The sequence below is a fragment of the Benincasa hispida genome, chromosome 1 (assembly GCF_027475165.1).
Source record: "Benincasa hispida cultivar pf3 chromosome 1, pf3_genome.v1.1, whole genome shotgun sequence".
Taxonomy (NCBI): Eukaryota; Viridiplantae; Streptophyta; class Magnoliopsida; order Cucurbitales; family Cucurbitaceae; genus Benincasa; species Benincasa hispida.
Window position 1 is genome coordinate 474,754 of NC_143478.1, and position 11,338 is coordinate 486,091.

Sequence of the window (11,338 nt, forward strand, 5' to 3'; positions counted from 1 at the left end):
AACCTAATTGTTTAAGTGTCGTTTCTCAACATTTAATCCATTTTCCTCTATTATTTGTAAGTCTCCCATCAATCTCCATTATCCGTGTTGTTGAATCGAAAGACTAAATTATAACTAACAAACAAAGCTTTAGAATAAAAATTCTAATATACTTTCATACTTTCAATGGTTGCAATATTACTTTTAACCTTTCATAAATATTTCAAGATTAATTTTAGAAGTAGAAATCTTTAAAAAAAATTTAGTGGAAATTGATACCGTAAATGATACAACGTCATCTAAATAAATTTTGGATCACCAAATAATTTTAGGCCACCACTATATTTCCTTTTTATTTGAAAATCTAAATGAATCCTATTCTAATAATAATTTTCAAACGTTTATTTAAATTTATGAGAAATATTGAACATATAAAAATACTTTGAAACAAATAGCAAAATTTAGTAGTATTTTTTCATAGAATTTAACAAAGTAAATATATGTGAAGATATTTTAAGATATTTCAGTAGGAAACTGGCTGCATTCTTCAATTACCATTTGCTGCAACCGCCGTTCCCTCAGCAAAATGTCGACCAGATTGCAACGTTAATTGCCGGTCGTTCATCTTCTTCAAAACCCTTCTCTATAAACCCCTCTCGCCTCTTGAGCTTTGAATTTATGGCGCAAAGCGACCTCCTCGGCGGCGGAGCGCGGTGGAAAACAAGGAAGAAGAAGCGAGAGAATGTCTCGGATGGACGAGAGCAACAAAATGGAACCCGAAATGTTCTTCTCCAAGATCCTTTCGAGGTTTTAGGTTCTGATCTATTTATGGCGATACTGAGCTACCTTGATGCACGCAGCGTGGCACTTTCTCTCCTCGTCTCTCGATCTTGGTACGCCATAGCTTCCAGCGATCGCCTATGGAGTTCGAAGGTCAGCATCTTCTATCCTTTAATTCGTTGATGTTATGGTGTGCTTATGATTTAATTCGGTTCTCTGGAATTGGATTTTGGTATTTCGTCTCTTGTTAGTATTAGTAATTGTTCGCCCAGTGCAAATGTAATCGAGTCACTTGTTTTTGTGTTTAGAAGTTCGATTCGTTTGTTGTGCTTGTCGATTTGGTTCCTGGGATTCTGTAGGTTTCGTTTCTGTATGTATTTGATGTAATAGGATTGAGATAATTTGGTAAATTCAAATTAATCTTGGTTAATCCGTAGTTAATTACATCTTAGTGGCAGCTCGAAGATAAAATTTTCAATCGGAAAAAATATTTTTGAAAATGGAGCGATTTCTCATGAAAATAACGATACAAACACAGATGATTTCCATGCATTGGATGATTTCCAATTTGGAGCCCGCTCCTTCTTAATGAAATCTACAATCCAGTCCATACCCAAATTTACTGAAATACATAAAACCCATCTCCAATTGGCTTTTCTTTAGACTTACAAAATGGGTTTTTCTTCATTACCTATGGATTATGCTCATGTTTCACTAGCAATAGATTTTCCTTCATTGGCATTGGATGAAATTTGGTTGTTATTAGCATTGGATGATCAGAAAATATTTGGTTTGAATGATTCACTTTTATGTTTCTATCTTCATTTTCGTTTTAAAACTCGAGTACGAGCTTTTTTTTTTTTTTTTTTTTTTTTTTTTGAGGGATGGAATAGATATAATAGGATTGGAATAACTTGGTGAATTTAAATTAATCTTGGTCCTTGATTAATTACATTTTAGTTACTCAATTAGTTTTTAGTTTCCTTTTAGTTATCCTTTTAAGATTCTTTTAATTTTCTATAAATAGAGAACTCCCCTTGTATTAGACAACTTTTGGTTGATAATAAAGACTTGATTGGATTCTTATAGAGAATTCTCCTTTTATCTCCTTAGACTATATTATTATCTTCTCTCCCATCAGGCTTTGAATCATAAATTTATGTAGCTTGTGGCATTTTATGCTGAATTTAACTTTTTCTATATCGATGGATCATAGGTTCATTACAAACTGCATATAGTGGATTTGTAGTTCAATCTTTCTCACGTTTATTTGAATTATTTCTCTGGGTTTGAAAATTTATCTTCAAACCATTTCCTCGACTCTTTTTAAGAGTGAGTTTGGATAGCTTTTAGATGGTAAAGTGCTGTAAGCCTATTAAAATTATGAAAATGCATCCATAGTTTTTTGGATAGATAATCAAAATTTCCAAGATCCTGAATCTGTACATCACTAAATCTTTTGGAGAATGACTTGGGTTATCATATCCTCTTTTCACCCTTTTGATTGGTACGAAATTGTGTGTGCATAGTTTCGACCTATATCCGTCTCTATGTTCCTGCCCAGAAGATGTGTGTATTTTGCAACACAATGTCAAGAGCTTGTTTAGGTGTGTGTGGAAGCTAATTCTAGATTATTTTCTAAAACTTTCATCTTCTTTTAGGCCCTTAGAAAGTGTTTGAAATTTGAAAATGCTTTCTAATTTATTTTTTTATCCGCAAGTATTGGATGTTATTGTGATATGATTACGTACATAAACTCTTTATGTGAACAAGAATTGAAGTTAAAGCCAAGAATTTGCATCCTTACTGGGTAGCTCATCCCTGTGTATGCTCAGGGGATCGTTATGACTGCTTGTCATGTCTTATTAGACATTTGGGATAAATGATCTAAAAATTTTACAAATTTGAAATTCCGTAGCACCAAAAAGAACGTTCATAACTGTAAAATTGAACATTTGGTTAGTAAATTTTTTGTATTTTCTCTCAGTGTGAGGAACTGTGGCTCGGGAAAGCACATATCCCTAGATTGGCCCAAAGCCGAGGTCTTCCAAAGCTGGCTGCTTATTCTTTATCCGTCATGGATGGCAAACGAGTTAAGTCCCCTTTTCCACCCACAAGCAATAGTGTGTCAGTGTGCTGTTACATATACATATATATATATATATATATAATATATGAATGTTACTTAATTTATAGTTGTGTAACTGCAGTTAGGATGACCAAGTGCATCCACTGAATCTCGTCATCAATAATATAGAAAATGTTCTACACATGTACTCGCAAGCATGGCATAGCAAGAGCTGAGAAGCCTGTATTACTTTGATATTTTTCTTATGGGTTTAACTTCTTGTATCAGACTCGCATTATGAGGGAGGATTTATGTGATCATGCCTGGCAATTTCACTTCAATAAGGTATGCTGCTCTTTTATGCAGTTATCAAACCCTTTTTCTGGATGCTAATCATCATGTAATCAATTAGACGACATGAATCCTGGTTAGGAGAGAAGGATATTTAAATTAACTGGATGATTTTTTACGTTTGTGTTTTATGATTAATTAAACCTGATTATGTTATTAACATATTCTCTACACATTTGATCACCTTTTATCTTTATTGTACCATACTTTAGGCATCATACTTCAATCATGCTAGCTACATATAATTTTATTCTCGTCTTAGTTGCACACCTACTATACGATTTCTGTCAGAAATTCAGAATTTATTGGAGGGCCCAAGTCACTGAGAAAGAGATTAGATGGCTGGTGAGGGATGCTTTAGCAATACGAGTTTCATACATGATCCTCACAATTTATATGGCCATGCTAGTGATTGTGTTATAAAACGTCTAACATGCATGAAAAAACTCCCATACTACCAATTGGATTTGGAAGTCTATGGAGCATGGATACTTCTTCGCATGTAATGAGTCCATTTTCAAATTCGTGTTGTGTCATGGCTTCTTTGTGGAATTTCTATGCTGGTGCTCATAGCATTGATGGTGTATTAGTGATTTAGAGGGTATGTCCCAAAAGATGTCTACTGATTGAGCCTGAATACCTTTTGACAAGTACGTACAATTACTATTATCGTGTTCTAGCTGCCTGCTGGTTTAAAATCAATCTACCAAGTTTCTGCTTAGATGCAAATGTGATCTAAAGTTAATGTGCGACTCACCAAATCTTCCACTTCTTTTAGACACCTTTCCTGAAGGGACGAATTGATTCATAATGTTTGGTAAGTTAATTTTTGTTCCCTTCAGGAAGCTCCGGTCTACTGGCGAGATCTTGATCCATATTGGCAAGGCAGCCACCCTCTCATGCGCCGTTATTTCCACCCCGATGGGAGCCAAACTGCAGATCCTGATGATAGAGTATGGGGTGGCCATGAAAGCTGCTTTTTGACAGTTACAAGTTTTGTTGGTGATGGTGAGATCAGAGAACACTATGTGAGGATAAACAAATGGCCAAGAATGTTTGTGTCAAGGAATGAAGATTGGAGCTGGAAGATGTCGAATCACTTCACCTCGTACTCGAGCATAGCCGATGCTGAAAAGGCTGGTGGGACGGGTCCACTTTAACAGTGGTTGGCGATAAAATTGTTTGTTTGCTCTCGTAGAGGCTGCTGTTTTGTTGTGTACGGAAAATTGGGAGTATAGGAAAGGAAATGGTGTTGGTTTTGGATCACATGTTCTTCTGGTTCTTTGCCTCAAAATGGGAGTAGTCTTTATATGCTTGTAGAATTTGTTCATCATTATTATTTTTCCTTTAAGAAAATGTAATTAGATGTTGCTACTAGTAATTAGTAAAATTTGGAACTAATAAGTTGGGTTCAAGTTTGATGAGTTTTCTTAAGTTAAATATTTGTCAACTGTCACTCTCTTTTGTTTTTTTTCCCCTTAAAAAACAAAGAACATTAACAGGAGAGCAACAAAAACTTATCATCCTCGACAAGTGAATCAACCAACGATGAAAATCTTGGGACCAATGCCCGTAAATGTCATCGATCAATGAGCCAGACCGTCTATAACTGCGTTTTGAGAGCGTTGTGTATTGGAAATAGTTGAAGTGACCAATTTTATGCTAGTCACCTTATTATTCATACATACCTTCAAATTTCTAGGCTTTCGTTCTGTATGTCTAACTTAAAGATATCTAAAATTATTTTGGATTCAAGTTATGGCTCTTGTTTGCAACCTAATATTTGGGTAGAAAATTAAAACTATCATCTTATAATGTATATTACTTATTAAAATTTACCACTCATGAACTTTCTGAAAAGAGATTTATCTCATTGATCCAATGATTCTATCTGAAATGATTTTCAAACATTTGAAAGATCTTTTCTGCCAATTTTAGCATATCAACTAGTTAATTTATATGCTCAAAGTAGATGTTTTATTTTCATTAATGGGTTGTCTCACAATAATTGTTTCGTTTCGTCATATTCTTCATCCACTTAAGTTAACATTTGAGATTTTAACCAAATTTCAGCAATAAAAACAAGTTTATAAATTTAATTTTAGTTTTTAAAACATGACTTAATTTTTGAAAATATTCCTCAAACGTAGATAATAAAACCAAAAATCCAATAGAAGTATTCGTAAGTTTAGACACAATATTCAAGTAATTAACACATGACTTTAACGTTATACATATATATTATTATTAAGATTGAGTCTTTAACCTTTTAATCAAAGTACATGACATGATTAGTTAAGTTGAAAGCTAACAAAAATCTTTTTAAGTGCATAAACCTGTTAATGAAAGTTCATTGACTTATAATTTAAGTTGAAATCAATCATGGTGTAGATAGAAATGTGGTATTAAATTTTCATCGATATTTTGATATTTTTATTGATATTTTTCCATTTCTTTAGATTTGATATACATGAGAAGTGAGTTGTCGTGAAAAATATCATAAGAAAAACAATAAAATGCAATTAAAATTTGTTTAAAAAACATAAACCTTGTTTGTGTATCAATTTAAACAATTTATTTGATTTTTTATTTTTATTTTTGTAGTTATATCGATATTTCTTTAAAATAGAATTAAGAAACAAATCACATCACACATCCTTCAAAACCGTTTACTCTGCCACAGATCGCAACCGCTGGTCGCGCAGGCGGTTGTAAAGTCCGGCCAACTTGTCGGCGTCCGGCAGGTTATTTCTGATCACAGTAACGTGCTTCAAGTTTTGTGTCCAAGCGTACAAGCGAGGGAATTCATCGGCGTTCAGAAGCTTCGTCCCTGAAACTTCTTCAACAACTGGTAGCCAGTGCGCGATTCCTGCGAACGCCAAATCCAGGGCGCCGATCTCCTCTCCGGCGAAGAATTTCTTGTCGCCAAGGCATTGTTCTTCGATTGTTTTCAGGAATTCGATCCCCTCCGCCCTAGCTTTTTCCTCTTCTTCGCCACTACCGGAACCGAACAGAATCCGACCTCCAAACAACTGCCGATTCCTTCCTCGTGTTACAATTTAGCTTTTCAATCTCAAAACAATTGCTATTGATCGATCCTAAATTTTAAAATCTCCACATTTTTCTCTATTTTAGTTTTAAAACTGATAAAAACAAATTTGTTTTTTTTTTCTGAAAAAAAAATCATCAACTTTTTTTAAAAAATAAAATTCAAAGTTAAGTATAATTCAAACTAATGTGACTACCAAAATTAAGGTTTATCAAAGTATTTTGAAAAAAATATGTTAAGATAGACATATTTGGAGATTGTAGAACTTTCAAAACTAAAAATTAGATTTAGACCTACTAACTACTTTATACAATTTTCTTTTTAAATAAATTACAATTTTGGTCTTTGAGATTTAGTAAAAAGTAAATTTCATTTTTAATTAAGTTTCAAAATCATAATCACCTTATCTTCATATTTAGGAAATAATTCAAAAGTGAAAAATTTAAAGAATGACCTCGTTGTCAGCATATTTAATCCAAAAGCGAGTCATTGCTCTGTCGAACGAATGGATGAGAAAGAGAGGATATTGAGACCATATTTCATCCATGTATTCGAGAATGACGATAGACTCGCACACTGGTTTTCCGCCATGAACGAGCACAGGAACCTTCTTGTGAATAGGATTATATTGAAGTAACAATGGAGTTTTGTTGGTAAAATCTTCTTCTACATATTCGTAAGGAATGCCCTTAAGCTCCAAACCCCATTTAACCCTATAACTAAAAGGACTTGCCCACATCCCATGGAGTTTCACTTCTTCCATCTTGAATGGACGATGTTCTTGCTTGCTTTTGTAGCAACATTTTATACCATGCTCTACAATAAGATTATAATAATAGCATTTGTCTCTATCATATACTATCTTCTAGAATGTTTAATTAATCATTTTTCCTTCTTAGAATATTAAATCATAAATCTAAGTACAGCCAAACATGGCATATATTCTCTTTACATCCAAGGTTCAAATCCTCATTTCACCAAGTACTTAAAAAACTAAAACAATAAATCTAAGGATAAATTTATGAATTTAAGACCTGCACTTTCAAATTTTCCAATTTTATACTTAAAACTTCCAAAAAATTTCACCATCATTAATTTTTTTTGTTTGATATATTTTTGAACTTTCAATTCCATTAATACTCCTATACTTTTTATTAATAGCCCAAGTCCTAAATGTCAAGTTTATATATATACATTGAAGTTTCAATTTTATGAAAGTAACTCGAAATGAGTTGGGGAAATCTATTAAAAATACAAGAAATATAGAGTAAAAAACCTATGTTCTCTGAAGAAAGGCCCCTAAAGATTAGAGACATTAGACAAACTACGGGAAAATTAAAATTTTGGACATTTCTACGCAATACTAAAATACCAATTAATTGGGTAATGTACATTTTCTTTGTGTTTTGAAATAGAAAATGTCGAATATGGTACATAAAAGGATCTCTCACAATGTTAAAATATCAATTGAAGGATCTGTCTCTGTTTTTCATTATTAAAATTGTGCGACGGATGTCCCCATGAAAAACATAGATGAGGGCGATAATGTAGATGGTTGCCGGCCAATGGCTATTTTGCCTTTCACTTTTTTTTTTTCCTTTGAGAACAAAAAAAAAAAAACAAAAAAGAGAGAAAATTAACTCGTTTCTCATTGCTTGATTCGGACGTTGGGCTCTAAATTGACTTTGGCCCTTGTTTTAAATGCCGACTGGAAACCCAAATGAAAACGAAAACGTGGAGTTCCAAAAAGGTGGGAATGGAGCGAAGCTGCTCGAATATATCTTATATAAAGAATATGACAATCAGATAATCAGATAATGTCATTCACTCATCTACGAAACACTATCTTATTGTTATATGACCTAATTCAGTTCTTCATATTGAATGCAATACATACATATTCATTAAACATCAACTGAACTCGAAATAACTATATTGGACAAATTAATTTACAGAAATGAACCCTCTACACATAAATTATACTTAGTTGGGTAACAAATATGGGACAGACAGATGAGTAAAAATTGGATACCTCATGTCCCTTCATAACGAACATCCAAAGATGTCCAGGCATCTCCATTTTTATCCCCAACCATGCAGTTCCGGTTCTGGTTTCAATCCCAATCGGTGTGTTTTACAGTGAAAAGCAGTGTTTTATTGTGTATCCTCCAATGGTCTGAAGGCAAACTTCAATTCTCATGAGTTGACCCTTCCTGGCAGACCCTAGGATGGAGAAGGGGAGAAGGGGCCCTAATGATTTGGAGCTACTGTCAAAGATTCTACAAATTCAAAACTTTTTGGCCACTAAAAACAGCATTAAAGCAAAAAACCGTATTCACATGGATTGTAAGTAATCTATTGACTAGCTGATCAGGATCTGCAGTGACATTTGAATCTAATGTATTTCATATAAATTAAGACAGCAGACTCCTGATTGATACCTGTATTATCTGCCTTTTCGGCGACCTTTTGAGCCTGCACAATCCGAACAGTACCATTTTCCTTTTGGTTGTTCTTTTAGACCAACACAGCCAAAATGAAACCATTCAATCTTGCACTGTATGAAAGGGAAGACTGGATTAACTTATAGCTCAAACCACCAAACAATTTGGAAACAGAGGGAGGAAAGGGTTGTCACATACATTAGGGTTATCACAGGCAACCATCTCCCCGTAACTAACTTGGTTGCATAGACAGTAAGTTGGTTCGTTTGGATCAACTGGTAATTCAAGTTCCATTCCTGTGGGAGTTGCAGCAGTTGGTGCTTCTGTAACAGCAGCTGCAGCCGCAGCTTGGCCATTTCTTCTGTAGAAAATAGTTTCGTTATTAATGACATCCTCAATCTCTTGCTAAACATGCTGCATAAAATAAATGTCACTGTAGCATATACTACTATCCCTAGTTCATCACAAATATTAAGTGCCTAAAGTAATTGCTGTCGTTTGTCAGTAATTAATTTCAACATTTTTCATGGGATATTTATACACAAACACGTTCATGTATGAAATTATCTTACTTTTTACGCCCACCTCTACCACCTTCTGTTCCCCGTCCAGATTTTGTGTTACCATCCACACTTGAAGTTGGTAACCCAGTTGCAGCAGCACTTCCTCTTTCTGCAAATAACAATGGCATATAGAAGATGCGAGTTGGACCCAGAATGAGTGCGATAAATGCATTTATACTCCATATTTGCAGGACCATAAGAATAGAGGATATCAAAGATGGAAACAAATGATTACCTTGACGAAGCTTTTCATCAAAATTCTTCAAATACTGGTCAAGCTGTTGTATGTGGGTATCTACCTGAAGCACAATACAAATGAACAGAATAGGTAAGAATATAAACAATGAGAAAAAGGCCTGTTCTTTTTCTAGTCAAATAATCAAATAACAAGAGAAAACACACACAAAATAACATCACTAGTTGCAGAAAATATTGTTGAAACTGCCGCTAATGGAGGTCAAGGATGAGGTACTAGTTCCTGTGTTAGTCATTGAGTTTAGACTGCATGAGAAACCTGGGATACTCCTTCACACCTCTCTCATTAATCAATGACAATGATAAACATGAAGGTTCTTTTGCAATGGTCTTCTCTAAGCAAGATGTTAGAAGGGACAAGTGCAGAAGTATAAAAATGCAAACAGAATATTCATTACAAACATTAAGCATCATACACCCTGCTTGCATTTTGTAAAACTGCAAAATCTATTTTCTCATTTTTCTTATATTAGTTTGAATCATTCAAAACAGAAAATTAATGTCCTGATCATTATAATAAAGTTGAGTGTGCTTCAGTTCAAAGTGACCCACACAATCTGTTAACAAACACTACTTAGATATACCAAATCATATGCCTGAACAGCAAGGGCAACTTTCTCATCGGCAATTCTGATGCTATGCTTCTGCTCATCAAGAGCTTCATCGGAGAATCTGATGAGTGAAGTATCGGGAGTAATATTACCACATTTAACTCCCCGCTTAATATCCTCAATTTCTTGCTCACAGCGTTGCTCATTCTGTTTTACTAGTCCTGCATTCAAAGAAATAGCAACATCTTGATAATCGATAAACAGAAGTGCCACCAAAATGTATACTAACAGTGACAATACAAAGGAGGCCATTGAAATCAGTTCTAATTTCTAAACATCAATAAAAAAGAACTCAAAGAAAAAAGATTTTGGGGTATTGCCATATCCATCCAACATAATAAAAAAGAAAAAAAAAATCAAGAAAGAAGAAGAGAGAAAAAGGGAGGCGAAATAAATAAGAAATAATGAAGCCATTGTAGAAAACTAGTTCAATATCACAAACTGAAAGAAGAAGCATACCTTGCAAACTTTGATCTAAATCACGCAGTAAAGCGTACTTCTTTTGAAGAATATTGGGTATTGATTCCAGGTCTGTATAAAGGTACAAAAAGAAGTTGTAAAATCTTATTGTTGTTAACTTTTTCCAACCCAATTTTTAAAACTCTATTTATCTTTCTCTAATCTTTTTGTTAACTTTATCCAACCCAATTTTCTCAAGACGCAAAAAAGGAAATTAATTTTTACCCACAAAAGGATTACAATCCTAAAACCAGGACATAGATAAATTACTATAAATCAAGAACAGGGCACTTCACGAAATAACAGAAATATATTAGTAAAAAAATGATCGGATATAAAGAAAGAAAACAAAACAAATCTGTTCAACATCGTGGTGAAAGATACAGATGAACTGAAAATGAAAGAGAAAGAAGAAGAAAACCCCAAAAACTTGGATGAATTACAGTAATTAACGACTAAAAGATAATCAAGATAGGGTTTGAAACAGTTATGAATCCATCGAAATTACAGCAAAAGAAAAGAGGGAAGAAGATATAAGTACTGGCTTGAAATTCTTCGAGGAAAGACATGTGAGGAAAATGAAAATGAATATCAAAGGATTTAAATCGGGAAAAAAGAAAAAAGATGTCAGTGAATTTTGGCGGATTTCTTATCCCCGAATCTTCCCGCCATTGATGCAACGACCATCAAGCCCTAGAAATTGAACGGTTTTATACTTATTGACAGATTTACCCTTCAGAGTTCATCCTGCTACATAACTTTTCTTAGTGTTGGGCTGG

The 11,338-nt window shown here is 33.9% G+C and overlaps 3 protein-coding genes across 15 annotated transcripts; 1 reads left to right on the top strand and 2 right to left on the bottom strand.

The window, feature by feature from the left end:
• Positions 1 to 418: 418 nt before the first annotated feature.
• LOC120068200 (uncharacterized) lies at positions 419 to 4,593 on the top strand. The gene is made up of 4 exons (XM_039019912.2): positions 419 to 912; positions 2,747 to 2,851; positions 3,116 to 3,172; positions 4,021 to 4,593. The coding sequence occupies exons 1-4, from the start codon at positions 658 to 660 to the stop codon at positions 4,336 to 4,338; spliced, it is 735 nt and encodes a 244-aa protein (XP_038875840.1). The 5' UTR covers positions 419 to 657; the 3' UTR covers positions 4,339 to 4,593.
• Positions 4,594 to 5,730: 1,137 nt separating this feature from the next.
• LOC120070023 (glutathione transferase GST 23-like) lies at positions 5,731 to 7,087 on the bottom strand. The gene is made up of 2 exons (XM_039021875.2): positions 6,682 to 7,087; positions 5,731 to 6,210 (listed from the first exon to the last, which is right to left on the bottom strand). Exons 1-2 carry the CDS (start codon positions 6,988 to 6,990, stop codon positions 5,848 to 5,850), a joined length of 672 nt encoding a protein of 223 aa, XP_038877803.1. The 5' UTR covers positions 6,991 to 7,087; the 3' UTR covers positions 5,731 to 5,847.
• An 889-nt stretch (positions 7,088 to 7,976) lies between these two features.
• LOC120067836 (PHD finger protein ING1-like) lies at positions 7,977 to 11,289 on the bottom strand. 13 transcript variants are annotated; one of them, XR_005479041.2, is made up of 8 exons: positions 11,101 to 11,265; positions 10,560 to 10,631; positions 10,074 to 10,261; positions 9,470 to 9,533; positions 9,257 to 9,343; positions 8,870 to 9,032; positions 8,669 to 8,784; positions 7,977 to 8,450 (listed from the first exon to the last, which is right to left on the bottom strand). XR_005479041.2 is itself a non-coding variant. In XM_039019465.2 (8 exons), the coding sequence occupies exons 1-7, from the start codon at positions 11,126 to 11,128 to the stop codon at positions 8,674 to 8,676; spliced, it is 726 nt and encodes a 241-aa protein (XP_038875393.1). In that variant the 5' UTR covers positions 11,129 to 11,283; the 3' UTR covers positions 7,977 to 8,450; positions 8,669 to 8,673. The 13 variants fall into 13 exon arrangements, 9 of the variants coding, with proteins under 9 accessions (XP_038875393.1, XP_038875377.1, XP_038875386.1 ...); XR_005479037.2 differs by having other exon boundaries at positions 7,977 to 8,477; XR_005479040.2 differs by having other exon boundaries at positions 7,977 to 8,494.
• Between the last annotated feature and the right edge of the window lie 49 nt (positions 11,290 to 11,338).